Below are 17,511 nucleotides of genomic sequence, written 5' to 3' on the forward strand. Positions count from 1 at the left end.
TGTGTCACAGTAAACATAATCATTTTGATGATCTGGTTACTTTTATCCAATCCCCATATAAGGTCAAATGTCAGCGGCCTCTCACAGTGGTACATGGGACTCCTGTTACGTTGCGAGTGCACCAACTAAACTGGCAGTGTCTTTGCTTACGTTTTTTAGTGCTGATGTATCCGTATGGATGTGGTTGTGTGATGAAATTGCAGCAGCGTATTATGTGACCAATGCAGCATTAACAGGAATGGCTACTCAACTGTTGGGTCTCCAGCTATCTGTCTCTAGGTGCCACGAGGCACCTAGAGGAACTGCAGTTTTCGCCATTGTTGCATTGACTTCATTTTTAATCTCAGGAGGTTACTCCTTGGAACATAAGTGTCTTTAAGAGTATAGCCGGACACAAGGCAAGCTAAGTATATGCTTTATTAATTTATTAATTAACAATTAGTAAGGAATAAAAATGCATGAAAGGGTTTACAGTTTCACCATCCTACAATTTACTGTCTTTTTAGTGCTGATTAGCCGTTGTTAGCATGCTAATCCCAATTCGAGATGGCTAATGATTAGCATGTTAGCGCTCGTTTTTATTTTAAATATGCTGATATTTGAGATATTTGAGGTATAAAAATTAGTGACAAGCTGGGCTGCAAACTCATCAAACTGCATTTGTAGTAGAAACGATCCTTGCTTATGAAGGATATAAAAAAAACAACAACAGCAATAGAATAATATTAAACACAAAGTGAACCGTCTTCCTTCATTAAATAGGTTCTTTTAGATGTTAAGGAGGAATTGACTTAACCAGGCTGGCGGAGAATGAAGACAACCGGACACCTGCAGCAGATGGGGGAATCAGTGAACTTTTATTGAGACAGAGACAACCTCTCAAAAACAGCTCACATCAAGAGATTCCAAATATTTGCTGTGAGGATGGGTATATATTCTCTAAAACTTACAGGAGGGGGTTGTGAGGAAAGTGCTGCATTAGCAGAAAAACAACTCCATAAAAGGAAAGCGGCCTTGGGTGTTCTAGTCTCTTCGCTTCTTATCGCTCTCAAGGCCAAAGTCGTGAGCACACATTTTATTACACAGTTGCACAGTAACTTTAAAGCTGAACAATATTTAAAGCTGAATAATGTTTGATTCAGATTATATTTTCTTCAAATCCCCCTTTTGACCCATCTTAAATGGGTCAACACACAAAAATAAGTAACAATCAAAGGAACACAGAGACGTGTCGAAGCCTGGCTCGAAAAACTCCTCGGGTCTTTTCATTTGTCTTTATCTGTCATTGCAGATGAGGAGAAAAGAGTCCAGGCACCACCCTGCCCAGGGGTCGGCTGCAAGCAGTCTCGGTTCCCGATGAAAGCAGTAACAGCTGTCCTGCACACAAGGGTACAACGAGTTAGTGCAACCAGGGTAGTGACACAAAATTAACAGTTCCTGTAACTCAGCAACCAAAAAGCATAAGTAATGATAAAAATGTGGAGAGTACAGAGTATACTATAATAATGAGAGATATAAACGTGAAAATGTGAAAGAATAAATCAACCGTAAAATAAACTCAGAACGGTAACTGCTAAGGACATTCAAAAGTGAATATGGTAAAACTGGAGAGGAAGTGGTGGGCAAGACCCTAGGGGCTACATTTGTCAGATTGGGACTGTCATAAGGGGGCGAAGCTTTTGAACTTGAAGGTGTCAGAAGTGTCGGGGGCCCTTCACAGATCAGGATTATGCCAATGGGAATGAGACCCAGGGCCAGGAAGCAAACAAAGACGCAACATCTTTGCCTGCCTGTCATTTCAGGGGGAAAGGGCCAAGACATGTTTACTTAGCTTGGATGTCGTCTAATAGAGGATGATGGGGCACAGAAAGGTGGTCCAGTTCCCCCCACCTCGCCAAGGGCGTGTTCTAGGAGTTAAAGAGCAACAACCTGCAATCTGTACCAAAAAATCTTCATAGTCCCACCGGAAAATCATAAGAGTAATAAACGATTCAGCTCAACAGACAAGTATCATGTTCAGGTTTCTCCAATCATTAAATCACTATTATTGCCACAATTTGCTTTATTCACCCTTTGGGCAATGTTATTCCAAGAGAGAGAGAGAGAGAGAGAGAGAGAGAGAGAGAGAGAGAGAGAGAGAGAGAGAGAGAGAGAGAGAGCCCCTAATGGCCAGTTAGTGGGCTCTAGGTCAAACTGTCCCCAAATTTGTTATTTGTTATTATTACTTGTTTTCATGTCACTTGTCTGTTTTCTACTGCACCCCTCTCACCAAAGCAAAGCAAACATTAGCAGCACATTGACCGTAGTCAGGCATCCTCATTCCATAGGTGCTATAAAACATTTCCTGTAAAAGAATCACAGTTTTCAAGACAGGGTGTGTCTCCCCCAACACTCTCACCAGAATACAGTGTAATAGCATCCCCAACTCCTAACCCATAAACACCGTTTCTTCACACATCCGCCCAGAAATCCTGTAATAGAAAAACATTAAAACTGTAACCCTGTAGGGAAGAAAATGTAAATGGTAACGCTGCGCAGTTACCTCTGTAAGCAACACAAGACACAAAAATGGCATTTACAGGTTCACTCATCCTCGAATATTTTGTCATCCTTCTACTCCTGTAAAAGAAACCCACATAAATTCATCCACCCTTTTATCCTATCTAGGTGGAGGTGGTTAACCTTGAGTCATGGTCAAGTCTTGTCATCTTTTACCAGTCAGTCCGTTTGTTTTTATTCCCAGTCTTTCATCCATTCATCCGTTCTTTGCTGATAGTGAAACCTGTCGTCGCATCTAGTTTCCACACTCAGCAAAATGACGTCATCTCAAAAAGAAACAAGAACTTGAGTTTGGATTACCTCGCCGAATCCTTTTTTTAAACAGGGACTCTCGTTTCTAATTGTCCCCACAAGTGTTTCCTCCAGAACCCATTTCAATGCGGAGAAACTCACTCACAACAATTTTCTCGCCGACGTGTAATGCTTGTAATTTCCGATATGCAGATCTGCTTAAAGAAAAGATTCACAAACAAAAATCAGTAAACATAAAACAAAATAAAATGAAAAATAACAAAAACAAAATGCAGACGCCCGGGTCTTAGGACTTGTCACTGAATATTCTTCCCATCAATAAAAATACCAACCTAAACCTACACAGAGTCAAATCAACACCACCTCAACCTTTTCATATTCATAAACCTATATGTTTTGCGTTCGTGAAACAAAATTGAACCATTAAGTAAGTTGAGCTCTTGAAATGTTTTAATTCTCTTAATTCTGCCAGTTTATTTCAACACTTATTCAATGACTTTTATTCAACTGCTACTTGGTCACTCGACTTTTACCTGTTCAAATTGCCTAGGGTTCAACAAAGTCTAGATCCCCGTTTTCATGAAACTTGAACGGTGTACGATGATTTACTTACAGTAATTTAGAATCATCACTCAACCTAGCTCTACTACTGGCACTGCGTGACTTTTCTCACACTGGAAACCAGAATTTAGTACAGAACTTTAATGCCTCAGGCAATCGCGTTCAAGGGCTGCCCCCCCTTCTCTTCTTCTTTGTCCGTGTGTTCCTCCTTTATTAAATCTCCATCACAATGACGTGGCGCTCTGAAATAAAACTCACACTGTTAATTCCTCGTTTTCACTCTGCACCACTGCTCAGAGTGTTTTCTTTTCTTTTTAGTGTAGAGTAAACAATTAAGTCGAGGCCTTAAGCCCCAGATATCTCGCACGGGCATCATTTTCATAACCAAACCGCTCCGGACTCTGCCCCCCAGACCACACAAATGCCCTCTGGGCTTATTATTATAGCAAATTCTGTATTTGACTTTGTTGTGTGCAGCATTGAGCCTTTGTCAGTAAAGCATTCTTCATTGCAGCAGCTGGAGCATTGTGTGTCACTTCTTAGTAAATTAAATCAACATTTTGATTTTAGTGCATGGGTATGTATCAGTTTTTACTCCCTCAACAAGTGCATAAGTGTTCATGTGTGTGTTTCCCTTCATTCTAAGTAGGCGCATGCAGAAGTGTGTGTTCGTGTGTTGGTATATGTTTGTGTTCATCACCTTCCTGTTCTGTAGTTTAGGTAAACCAGCGGCCTGACGCATGGCCTAGGGTCCTCCCCTCCTCTTTGGGTCTGTTTTCATCCGTTGTTGCAGCTGCCCGCATCTTCTCCTTGTACCTTGACCCTTTTGCTTCTGTATGGTCTCCACGGCCTTCTGCAGCTCTGCTGTTCGGCTCTTCTCAGAGGTCAGCATCCTTCTGCTCACCGTCCCTTTTCCTCCGGGCTTAATGCGCGTCTCGTCACAGCTCTGTCAGCTGACGCAGCCTGGGAATTTCCCCCGTGTAGTGAAACGGGCTTTAGGTTTAGTGCTCTCCGTCTCTGCTGCATGAGATCACTCTTTTGCAGCACTGTTGACATCCTCAAGTTGTTGTTGTGAGTCCAGCTGCTGTGGCCTTCTGGGGTCAAAGGGTCAAAGATGGTCGCGGAGAGGGCAACGATGGTAGAGGGGAGGGTAGGAGTCCAGGTCAGCTTCGGCTCTCAGAAAAAACAAAAACAAAACAAAACAGGCGAACAGGAAAATGATGTTGTGTTGGCTGTGCTGTGTTGGCTGTGTTATCCCGAGAGGGGAGAAACAACGAGATCTCGTCTCCCCCCTTTTTTGTTTTTGTTTTTTTTTTTTTTTTTTTCACCCTATAATCAACTCATAACCCCTCAAGTTGACAGGACAACACAGGTACGTGTTAAAATTCTTAAGATCCTGTTTAGAAACCTAAAAAGGAATTTCCTATCATTCAGTAGTCATTTGTCTTAAACAATCAACAAAAACATGTCCCAAGTCGACCCTTTTAACCACTAAATTTGTCGTGTCCTCACTTAATCCTCAGACCAGTGTCTTTGTCTTTTGACGTTACGTTGTTGTCCTGCAACCCAAACCGTTTAATTGTCAGTAATGTATAAACTATATCATTTAAAAACAGGTGTATGTTAAGTGTCGCTACTTTAACCTTGCATGTACGTGCACATGTATGTAAGCTGTTTCTTCATTGCATGTATGGGTGCGTCTGTATATGGGTTACTTTAACTTTTTCTCAAACGAGGCATGTCTCTAACACGCACATGTGTCTGTTCCTCACCCTTCTCATATCTTTGTCTGGTTGTGTGTGGTTTTATTTGTTTCAGTGATTTACCAGGAACATCTTTTCCTTTTCTCCATGTCTTCCGCCAGAGGTTAACACTGGTGAGATTCAGGGACACAGCACCCAGAGCAGTTCAGCGAGAAAAACCCGCCTCAAACTACATTCTCTCTTTTTTGTTTTACCGGGAGGGGTGAGGACAACTCTGGTGTCCAGCCGTGAATTTTAGCCAAAGCTTGGCCTGTCTTCTGCTGCCGTACTCAGGCTTCCAGGTTAAGAAAAAACACCTGTATGAAGACACTAAACATACATTTAGTATTTGTATAAACATAACTGCCTAAATCATTGAACTCTTGAGGAGGGTGTATTTCAGAATCAGAATTAAAATCAAAAACTTTATTGTCATTGTCATGAGACCGACGACATTAAGAATGGTCCCCGATCATTGCATCATCCCTAGTAATATCAAATATAAAAAAAACAATAAAATTCAATCAATAAAATAGATAGAATACTTAAAATACTAAGTATTCCCACCGTCATGCTTCAGACCGTGCATAGATTAACACAAGAGTGGCATGGTGGACATTTTTGTAGTATTCAGATGTGTTATTGCAGTTGGATAACAGCTGTGTTTGAGTCTATTAGTCCTTGCTCTGATTGCCCTGTACCGTCTGCCTTAGGGCAACAGTTCGAACAGGGAGTGGCCAGGATGTGAGGTGTCTTTTATGATGTTTTGGGCCTTTTTAAAACAGTGGGCGTTGTTTGACTCTTTACTAACTTTAAAACCCCACCATAACAATTTCTCACTGACAAACTTCTATGCATCCATTTAAACATGCGAAGCCAGCACAAAATCACACACATACCCCTACAGCAAAGCTTTAACATAACCACAATGCAACTCCTCCCTTGAACGGGAGAAATCACCCTGAATCAACCAACCCTATATAAAACGTCAAACAAAGATAAACCACAAACATTTCTACACTTCTGTGTCTTCCACGCAGCACAATAGGCAGAAAAACACCGATTACTCAAAGTCTACAACAAAAGAAAAACCTGCTCTTTTCACAACTCTCACAGCTAAAGTCAAAACTCTTACCCAGTGCCTCTGAAATAATAAAAAAATCACCAAATACTCGATTACTCTTTTCACTCGCTCCCTCTCACTCCCTTCTTCCTCATACAGCATACACGCTCGCTCCCGCGGACCCGCTCGGCCCCGCGGGCTCACTCGGCCCCCACCTTTTTCCTCTCACAGAGACAGAGAGAGACCCTTTTCCTTTTTTTTTTTTACTTCGGTCTATCTGCACAGAGTTTACCTCATCTCTTTCCTTCTATGGGCATGCACACTTCCTGTCTCACACACACAGCCCCTCTCTCAGAGAGAGCAGAAAAGAGTTTTTCCTTTTTTTCAACACTCAGGAGAAATTCAACAGACAGTTTATACCACTATTTTACACTTTATTTACACACACCGGTAATTTATGTTCTATTTACACACGGGCCCGCATAGACATATGCCAGAAGAGGTTACCCCTAACTTTTTGACTAATTTAAAAGCATCTTTCAGCTGTTTTGCTTCTTTAGGCTGGTGTGTGGAGTTGATGACTGTCTCAACACATGTTAATTGTTCTCCCAATGTGCTAAGAATAACACCGGGACCCCAACCATCATCATTAGTTTCTCGATCTGATTCTCCATCCATTTTACTGTCAATGGAGGAGTGTTCTTTTATTGCTTTTAAAGGAGAATTTGGGCCAGCTGGGTTTCTGCCTCTGTTAGGCACTAATCAGCTGGGGCGCTGCTTTAAAGGTGAGTCAGCACTGAAATATCCCTTCAGGTGTTACCAGGCTTCTACCAAACCGGAGTCTGGCGGGTAACCTTGCCTAGAGCTTCCTGATAGGGGTGCTAGTTGGTTGTCACCTTGTTCACACGTCTCATTCACACTTCATACATTACCTGCAGTCACTCATTACCCTCCTTATGTATGTAATAAATGTGTAAAAAAATTCTATGTGTGGTGTATTATTTTAACCAAAAGAGGAACCTAGTTCCTTTAATTGTGTAATCTGTGAACACGGAGAACCAAACTGTCCTGCCCAGTGTTCCACAGCAAGCATTCAGCGTGTATTTATGTGTGTCCAATAACAAACAGAACATCAAAACATTTAAAACACTAAAATCATCGGGGTTTTAAGAAGAGATCCGTTTTCTCCTATTGATCAAAGGGACCCCTCCTATGGACTCCAACCAGTACTTCTCTTTTTTTAAGTTTTAGAGGATCTTTTCTAATAAAGTCCTCTGGGCCTTCCTAACCCTTCTGTAGTTTAGAGAATATTACTAAAAAATATTCTCAAGGCCTTTAACCTTTTAATTTGTTTAGAAAGGCGTTACTAATAAACCCTTTCAAGGTCCCAGACCTGCTGAGGTATGTATCCGACACCGGAGAGCAAACCCGTCGGCTGCAACCGTGGTCAGACCTCAGTTCACTCTTATCTTTATTCACTTATTCACTTATTTCTTATTCACTTATCTCTTATTCACTTGTCTGATTCTCAACAAGCCTTAAGTAAGCCAGACAATTTTGGTTATGAATTACTAGGAGTTTGGACACTAAGTATTTTTATAATGTTCAATATAGCAGAAATAAAAGGTCTGCTTACCTTGTTTTTTGTGTGTACACAGCTTTTGTCCAAACTCCGTTCACTCAGACCACGGCCGATGTCCTCCCTCCCGTTCCAGTTTGACCTGGAGCGGATCCTGTTCCGTGACGCCAATTGAAGGATATAAAAAAAACAACAACAGCAATAGAATAATATTAAACACAAAGTGAACCGTCTTCCTTCATTAAATAGGTTCTTTTAGATGTTAAGGAGGAATTGACTTAACCAGGCTGGCGGAGAATGAAGACAACCGGACACCTGCAGCAGATGGGGGAATCAGTGAACTTTTATTGAGACAGAGACAACCTCTCAAAAACAGCTCACATCAAGAGATTCCAAATATTTGCTGTGAGGATGGGTATATATTCTCTAAAACTTACAGGAGGGGGTTGTGAGGAAAGTGCTGCATTAGCAGAAAAACAACTCCATAAAAGGAAAGCGGCCTTGGGTGTTCTAGTCTCTTCGCTTCTTATCGCTCTCAAGGCCAAAGTCGTGAGCACACATTTTATTACACAGTTGCACAGTAACTTTAAAGCTGAACAATATTTAAAGCTGAATAATGTTTGATTCAGATTATATTTTCTTCACTTAGGAGTGGAACTGGGCCTATGTGATGATGTCCAGGAGCAGTTTCCTTTTATTACTTGAAGTAATCACACAGAAGTCACATTTTTGAGTGTATGAAATTTCCCCCATATCAGAAAAAAAATCTGTGTAATGTGCTTTCAAGGAGTTTGGGTAGTTGAGCTTCATCAATGCTTCATCAAGGAAGAAGCCTTTCACATTAAAGCACAAACAGGGTGTTGGAAGAGGGTGGACTTGAACTGCAAATCAAACGCATGCTTCTTTCTTTCCTTCTACACCCCTCCTCCAGCAGTTGCTGTGGCCTGTCTGGACAGGACAAAAGTGGAGAAGGTGAGAAGAGAGAGACACAGAAAGATAGTGATATCGGGTAACGTTTAGGAGCGTACTGTAAATCTCTCCCTCAGGGTCACCCCCTCCCTCCTCCACTGGATTGTTCCTGTGACAGCTCCAAACAGGGCTGCACCCACACTCTGAAATGAAAACCACCATTGGATCAGATCCTCGCTGTAAGATCTGTTGTCCAATTAACTGCTGCTTAACTTACGATATTTGCTTTTATGGTTTTCTTTGTAGCGAATGCTACTCTAGTTATAGTCCAAAGCCCTGCGTGAGGCAGAGTTTTAATGGTGGTTTTTATCGCTCTGGCTGCAAGTCACAGGGGAAGGAAGGCTCTAAAAAACGTCTGCTCTGGGAATAATGATTAACCCAGCGATTGCATTGTCTGACAGAAGATGCAGATCAAATGAAAGAGCCTTGGGAGGGCTAGATGGTAGATCCACTCTCACATTTTTTGGCAGCCTGTCCATTGTGTGCACCTGCATTTATAATAATTTTATAATAATACATTTTTTTCCTTGTCTGGAGAAATGCTTCAGCTAAAGCAGAAACTCTCTGCAGTTTAAAGAACCCTCATTGAGCCACCTCACCATTTTGATGAAAAACTACAAAACATCGGCACATGTGCTGAAATATTTAAGTTTCCACAGTCTTTGCTGAAGGGTTGATGGGTTCATAGCAGACATCCTGAAATCTTATTGAGGAATGGAAAATTGATTTGAAGTGAATTAGAATGGCTCTTTTTATGTCCTTAGCGGGGATTAGGCCAGCAGAAACCAGAACACTAGAGGAAGGAGACAGAATCCAGATCCAACCCATTACACATAATCCTTTCAAACAAAGAGCCTTGTAAATGGAGGTGTGTATCATTTCCCTGCTTATCCCCCTTAGGTGAGGTGGTAGAAGGGGCATAAGGGCACACGGGGAACCGGAGCAGACCTGGAAAGGCCAATCAGAGGCCAGTCTTTATCTGGATGCCTCCCTGCCTGCTCCTGGATGTTTCCCAGGAAAAGATGGTGTTGAAATGTAAACCCAGGTATTAAATTCATTGCGGCAGCATCACTGCAGTGAGAGAGAGAGAGTGAAAGCCGATCGACTGGCTAAACTGAACCTTGGGTCCTCCTACAGAGAGGGCTTTCATGGCCCAGGCTGTTCCCATAGTCTCAAACACTGAGCACAGAAAATGGATCTACTCGGGCTCTGTAGCAGGGACTCGGGACCTCGTTCGTTCTTTGTCTGGGGAAGCGTGACTGAATAGTTCTTATGACTGCTTGTACAATCAGTAATAAACCCCGAGGCGGGGTGCTTTGTACAATCCCACAGCACTTGTGAGACAGTGATGCATAGTTCTGTCTGAAGTCGAGGAGAGGATTGGATAAACCTCATAGTCCAGATGTTAAGCTGCAAAAGGCATAATTTACAGCCCGTACTTGAGTCAGACTCAATGTTTGATCAGGTAAATGTTTAACTCGTGGGGGCTTTCCAAAATTGTCCTGAATTCTTACTTTAAGTCTGTGTCAGATGGGATGTGATGGCTAACTGAAGTGCGAGTTCAAGAAAATTAAATTCTGTTTTTGAGCAGCAAGGGTGGACAATAGATTTTGTTTGGAGCACATTTCATGACAAACCATAAAGTGCAGGAAGAGCCTGTGCTGAGAGTAACTTACTTTGCTTTTCATCACATCTGTCTGCTTTTTGGCTTTTTATTTTCTCTGCCCGACCCTCCTTGGGGGGCCCTGACCCGCAGATATACGAGTTACCGAAGTTATTACGATTCACCCTGAGCGGGGACATAAATATGTTCAATAAATTTTATAGTAATCCATCCAAAAGCTGCAAAGTAAATTGCATGGGAGCCATGAGCATCTGTATTATCCATCAAACATTTATTTAAATACTACACAGTAGAAGTGACCTGCAGCAGGTCACAGGATTCATGCTCAGAGGACCAGAAATGGCAGCGTGTCATGGCCATCCAAACAATGGCGGCTGAGGTATTTCAGTTTGGACTAAAGTGGTGAGCAGACCCGTCTGTCTGCATAAACACACTTAAAAATTTTTTTAGAATGACTCGATGCATTAAGCCGAATAAATCTGTTTGATGCAATTTTTTACGTAAGTGTTGCTTTGGAAAAATTATGAAGAGGTTGTGTTGTGTTGATGTTCCTTTTTAATTCGTGTGTGTGTGTGTGTGTGTGTGTGTGTGTGTGTGTGTGTGTGTGTGTGTGTGTGTGTGTGTGTGTGTGTGTGTGTGTGTGTGTGTGTGTGTGCGCTTACTCAACAAAGAGCCTCCCAGTGCAGTGTTTGTCATCACCCTTGTCTTGCTTGCTTTCTGGGCCTGTCTTAAGTGCGGTTTGTAGAAAAAGCTTCCTGAACTTCAAAGCTGTAATTACAGAGGCGGTGAGCCCCCGGGCCTGCCTGCAGGTCTGACAGACGTAGCTACTTTTCACACCGTGACAAGTTTGGAATAGTTATGAGAATCGGCTAATGAAGCAGCAAGTACCTTAAGATTTGTGAAAACGGTGTCAAACACTTCCGGGGGAATACGAGGCGGCAGAGGAGACGGGGCTAGATATCGCACGCTCCAGTTTGTGCACATTTCCTACGTAGCACAGTGCTGCCTCGGAGTTGCAACTGGGTGTAACTGGCCTTCAAAAGAAGCCTATTAAATTGTGAAGTACCAAAAATACAAGCTATAACAAAGAGTTAAGGTCAATATGTTTTTATGAAAAAGTTTCAGTTTTTTCAGTAATGTTAAAGTGTCTGTTGTGTGTTCTGTGAGGGAAACACGAATGCCATTCATGGCCTGTTTGAAGGGGACAAATTAAATGTGTTATTTTGCAAGAATAAATAAATAAGATGAGACACCCTTTTTTTTTTAAATTTCTTTATTTATTTTGCTTTCTCAAATCATGGAGGTCATCAGACAGACTTTATCCATGCCATCCAAACTTCTGTTATTCATTTATTTATTTGTTTTTAGTCAGCATCTCAGATCTTTGATAAATTCATCCAGCAGTAGCTGCAGGCTGGACTGCAATTTTAGAGCACTTGTACTAAATTCATGTCCCCTGAGCTGTCATTACCCAGACTCAGAGCTGCTAGCCAGCCACAGTGGCCTTCGTTGGACTGATACCCATCGCCCACCACCCTTTGAGTAAATAAACAAGCTTTTCTTTGCAGGCTATCTATTTACTGATGTGAAATGTAAAATCCCAGTGTAATTTAAAGATTTTACCATGAGGCTGGACCCACGTCAGGACGTCTTTATATCTGAGGATGTCGTTTCAGGGAGCTGAAAAGATTTTGCCCTTGAAAGGTTTTTTGGGTTTGTTTTTTTTGTTTTGTTTTTTTTGGCATTTTGTGCTGATAGCTGGTGACATAAGCGGAAAAACCAGGGGCTATTGTACGCCAGCAATTCGCAGTGTTTTCCATCTCCCTGAGAACCACTGTCCTGTTTAAAGAAAACAGGAGGCAGTGGAAGTTGCGCTAAAGAAGAGGGTCTTCGAATGTTTGTACATCAGTTGGATAAATTGGGTGTGGTGGAGGAGGGGGACTTTTGATGTACCCTTGAGCAGGTAGTCAGTGGCCAGTTGGTCGATTGAGGCTCCAGTTTGTCTTTTAACATCCCAAAACTCCGTTGGCCAAGTTGGCTAACGATGCAAGCCCTGAGATGACTGTAATGATTAGAAGCCCCGCTCTTCAATAGCTGTGTCAGTGCCATTATGAATGGAAATGGAAACTCTTAAATACGAGATGACTCACACTGCAAAGGCTCTGTCCTCGGGCTGTACCAACAATGGGCACAAAGCACAGCCTATGTTTAGTTTGGCTCTGGTTTTTCCTCGGTGCTAAGCCAAGAGTAAGTATACAGTTCTCCCCACCGTTTGTGACGCAGAGCCACTCGCTCTGTTCCTCTGCGCTGCTGTCGTCGTGAGCCATGGGTACCTGGATGCCCTGTTTGAATGGATCTGTAGATCTCAGCTGTCTAGATTTGTTAAAGTGGTTTCGAACAAATCACAAAAAATCAACTAGAGTTGCAGCGATTGAGTATTTTTTTTTTAATGTCAAAAATAATATTAAGAAACACGACATTAATAGTAATAATGTCAGTAATAGTTCAGGCAAACCTTGGTGGTTTCAGCTTTTCTTTTTTATATATCGCATTAAAATGAATATTACTGGCTTTTGAGCTGTCTGTTGAACAAAAGAGCATGCTGCCGCCATCACCAGAGGCTCTGAGAAACTGTAAATGTTCAGTCATACTCAGTTTTCTTATCCCTATTAATTCAAGTGCAATCCTCGTTCATCTGCAGTGAGTGCAGGCTGTCAGTCTGCTGTTTACCTCAGCTGTAAATATGACTGCAGTCTCAATATGCCGGGTGTCAATTTATGTTCGTTTACTTTTTACAAACCTATTGTTTTATATTTGTTGCAATTTCTGCTGCTCTCTCAACCAGATCACTCTGAAAAATGTGGTATGGTCAAGAGTCTCATCCTTTTTAGTGTCGATGAGACTTTTTAGTTGGATGAATAAGGGATATATAAAACTTGGCCAAAAAACAGCAGCTTCTGCCTTGTGGCAGGAATGGTTTCTGTGGTTCAAAATTACTTGATCTCATTCGTGAGAGATGGGTTTGATACGTTTTTTCACAGATTCTAAGCCAACAAGTTATTTACAGCAGTTTAAATACGGCCAATGTTTTTTTTGGGGGGGGGGCAACACTAGCGTTAGTGAAACCGTCTCTTACATTAAAACATTGTTGGACTTGGACACTTGGTGAATAAACTCCCATACGATTTGAGAATGTAATCAAACTATTAATCAGATTGAAAGTGTGATTTTTTTTTTAGGACATTTGAGCCCATCATTATCTTCTATAGCGTTAGCTTTCAGCCAGCTGCTGCTGTCTTCCATCAACCAGCACCTGCTGTAATGTATTTTTAATGGATTAGTTTTATGTTTATGAGAACCCATCTGTTTGTTGGAAGACATAATTGCACACCGAGTACAATATTCAGTTTTTCTATTACATAACCTCCAAAATTACCGACTGTACCTTTTTAATTACCCAGTGCTTCCATTCAGTGAAAACCATGAGCTGAGTAAAAAAAACGTATTCAGTTGACATTTTGATACTTGTCTGTGAGCTTCATCTCTTTTACAGTGTGGTGATTCCTCCCTGGGGGGGGGGTCTTGTGTGGCTCGGCCCCTCCTCCCTGTGTGTATGTATAAGGGCAGCTTCTGAGATCAGATACTCCTCCACAGTGTTGTTATGACTCTGAGGTTATCTGTGCATTCCTCTCCAACTCTCCCAGGGGTCGTGGCTGAGAAAATCTCAGTCCTCACTGTGTATTGTTTTGCTTGTTGTCATGTACCGTAAGAACTGTGTGCCAACACCACGAGCTGCTGCTGCTGAGCAGCTAGCATGGGAACTGTTGTTTACCTGACTAAGTTCCTTCACAGATTGCACTTCCTTTTCCACCTTTAGCCCCCCCAACAGACACACACACACACACCACCAGCACCTGTGCATCTCTCATCAGTCTTGTAGAGTAAACTTTGCTTGTTTAACACCACAGAAACTTGTAGCTGGTCAGGCCCCTTTAAACACAGCAAGGAAATGAAATCTATGATAAAGTGACGGTGATGCTGCAGTATGTATGTATGTATGTATGTATGTATGTATGTATGTATGTATGTATGTATGTATGTATGTATGTATGTATGTATGGAGAGTTCAGCTCAGTAGCCCTTAGCTCTGTTTGCACACATGCTGTAAAAAATCAACCAAAGTAAACAAGTGCCATGTCAGGACATGTGCGTACCTCTGTGTCTGTTTCTCTGTTGATTTTTGTGCTGCATATTTGAGAAGTAAAGGGGGGATTTGATTAGGTTAAGGCAGGAAAACTCTTCTGGGTCAAACTTGAGATTTTCAAAAGCATTTACGCAGCTATGAGAAGCCTGCGTGACGGACCACAGAGAGCTGCTAACAGGACTGTGGGCTTCGACTCATATTTCTCATCATTAATTGGAAAACTAAAGTCTCCATGAAAGAAAGTTGGGGCTTAAATTACAACGCTCACTTTGATCTGAGGTATAAATTCAGCATACTCTTTGTGAGCATCTAATAATGCATTTTGGTCTCTGCCTCAAACACGCCACAGACGTCAGCAGCGGTCAAAGGAGAAAACACCCTTCGGCTCTATAAACATGACTATCAGTTTATGGTTGGAGTCGTCTCTGTGATGTGGCTGCCGTGTTCACAGGGATCCCGGGGCCCTGCGGTTACAGTGTGTTAGGGACCCCTGTGTGATGGTATCTCGCGTTGTAGCCAAGGGGCAGGGTGCGACTGGTGGGTAAGGAGAGATGGCAATCCTGCTGAGTCAGAATCATGGTGGAAACAGCACAGACTCCCGTGTGTGTGTGTGTGTGTGTGTGTGTGTGTGTGTGTGTGTCCACATCTTGATATCTGTCTACATTCAGGATCGCTGTGTGAAACTCTTTGCGACGCCATTCATGCGTGTCTGCAGACGTTCCTGTGTGTGGATGTGTGTGTGTTCGTGCACTCAATGGAGGTGACCTATGCAGGAAAGACGGGGAGGGGGAGAGTGCCTATTTACATTGGCAGCTGCACAAGGGGAAATGAACTGACTTCAAAGCGGGCGTGCTGCTGAATTGTAAAGCGAGCTAGGGAGTCCTCAATGCATGAGCTGGCAGACAAGCTCTGAAAACACACAGACATTCCCAGAGCTCACTCTCAGCTCCACGACACTGGACAAATTCTTGTGTAATCTATGTGAGTGAGACAGAGAATATAAAACATTGTAAATATACAGGAAATCTGCACATTTTGGTTACTTTAGTGCATATACTGTGATGGACGTTATTACCAGCTGAGGCCTGTTAAGGTGTGAGTGTTTGAGCCCATTTTCTCAGTGTAAGTACTGTGTGAGGAGTAAAAAGTGCTGCACTACATCTGCAGTAGTTTAGGATGTGTTGAGGCGCTTTTGTGGTAAAATGTGGTGATGTCCTTAAATCTTCACTTCAAAATGCAGATGATGGTGAGCAACATTGCACTGGGAAAAATCCATTGTAGTGTTGAGGAAGAGAAGCTGGAATTAAAAAAAGTGCTGCAGCTGAAATCCATTAACCTAAAATGATTTTAGCTTAATTTGGGAAGAAAAAATGTAGCACTTGCTTCAAAGGATCTCAAAAAACAAAAGGTTTTTCTTTTCCTTTTTTATGATCACTCCTCTGACATCAGATTAAAAATATTTCAGCACTAAGGAAAGCATGAATGAAGTGAGATGGAGTGATTGAAAACAGCAAACTAATTCTGGTGCCACTCCTTGCAGCCTGCAAACACCCCCTAATGCCTCTGTGTGTGTGTGTGTGTGTGTGTGTGTGTGTGTGTGTGTGTGTGTGTGTGTGTGTGTGTGTGACAGGAATGCTGCAGAGACGGCCCACCATCGGGGACTTTGTGGACGCGCTCGTGTCTGAGCTCAACCCAAACTTTGAGACCTTCATCATGGACTCTGAGGGTTGAAGGCCAGTTTTGGCTGCAAGGAAACGAACTTTATGAGGCAAAGATTGAGAGAACGCTGGAGAAATCAAAGACATGCCGTCATATTTCATAGTCACGGTTTCTAAAGATCTTCATGCTTTCTGCAAATGAACATAATGTATATTTAATATATTTGACATGTTCTCTTGCTGCACACAGTTAAAAAGTTAAAGAACCCTGAAACTGTTGTAAAACTTTTTTTTTTTTTTTTTTTTTTAACCATTTAAAGTTTAACAAGTTTTAACACTTTAAACTTTTGAAAGAATGAATAACAAAATGCAATCATTTTCACAGCTTATACCCCAAAAGATTGTTCTGAGCTTGTGTAACAGCAGAACATTGTTTTGGTTTGGTTTTTTCCTGATCAAATCAGCATGAGGAAGAATACTTAATCCGTTCTTCCTGTCATGAGGACATTGTTTAGGCTTTAAATTAATACCGCTCCATCTGTTTTGTCTGTCAGGAGTTTGGGGAGGGGTGAAAAAGAAGAGCTTCAGCTTGTGAGTTTTTTACAGCACAATAGGAAAGATTTGGTCAGTTCTTATCATATTATTCATAAAAGCTGTTGCAACAGTATAAATCACAAAGCCACACAGTCTCTGGAAGTTTAAGAAGTTGTGCATATTTACAAAAATGCTCCACAGAGGCTGTTTGCATCTGTTCCAACAGTTTCACACTGTAGTCGTCAGCTGGGCTCTGACTGCAGCTGCCTTTGCTTGCCTTGTGCCAGCTCCGAGATGCAGATTCACGTCACTGTTGAAAGTGTAAACACGCCATCAGACAGGCGGAGCCTGAGCGAGCTGGGTGGCTCGAACCTCACAGAGGCTGCAAAACTGTGATTTGACAGTTATGTGGGTGTGATGTCTCTCCAACATTGCTTTGCTTTCAGATCTATTTCCAATTAAACCTGAAGCAAATTATATCAGCAGAGATTAAATGTAACTGAAGTGCAGCCCCAGTATTGATGTTAGTGTAATTTTAGGCATCAAAACAAGTTGACTTGTCACACTGAGTGCTACGCCGCCTGCACAGATGGCTTTGGAAGAAACAGAAGATGTTTAGATTAAATCATTCTTTAGTGATTTTTTTTTCTGTGGTGATCAGCCGTCATATTTATAAAATGTTTTTTTTAAATTAGAAGATAGATGGCAATATACACTTACCTGTTAATCTGCTGGTTAACACAAAAAATCTGATCAGCCAGTTTCA

At 41.9% G+C, this 17,511-nt stretch overlaps 1 protein-coding gene and 1 long non-coding RNA gene across 2 annotated transcripts in view; one reads left to right on the forward strand and one right to left on the reverse strand.

The window, feature by feature from the left end:
• Positions 1-16,485, forward strand: part of LOC147314332 (mitochondrial intermediate peptidase-like) — a 31,676-nt gene extending 15,191 nt beyond the window's left edge. The window contains exon 20 of the mRNA XM_086261199.1: positions 16,184-16,485. Within this exon, the coding sequence (XP_086117325.1) occupies positions 16,184-16,284 (101 nt within the window). The 3' untranslated portion in view covers positions 16,285-16,485. The remainder of the gene's footprint in view (positions 1-16,183) is intronic.
• LOC147314333 (uncharacterized) lies at positions 839-8,394 on the reverse strand. The gene is made up of 2 exons (XR_015124647.1): positions 8,040-8,394; positions 839-7,910 (listed from the first exon to the last, which is right to left on the reverse strand). It is a non-coding gene; the product is annotated as an uncharacterized LOC147314333 (long non-coding RNA).
• Positions 16,486-17,511: the final 1,026 nt, after the last annotated feature.

The sequence above is a fragment of the Aulonocara sp. 'chitande type north' Nkhata Bay genome, linkage group LG14 (assembly GCF_057382095.1).
Source record: "Aulonocara sp. 'chitande type north' Nkhata Bay isolate Kocher_YH1m ecotype deep benthic linkage group LG14, A_spYH_male_GT1.1, whole genome shotgun sequence".
NCBI classification, from domain to species: domain Eukaryota; kingdom Metazoa; phylum Chordata; class Actinopteri; order Cichliformes; family Cichlidae; genus Aulonocara; species Aulonocara sp. 'chitande type north' Nkhata Bay.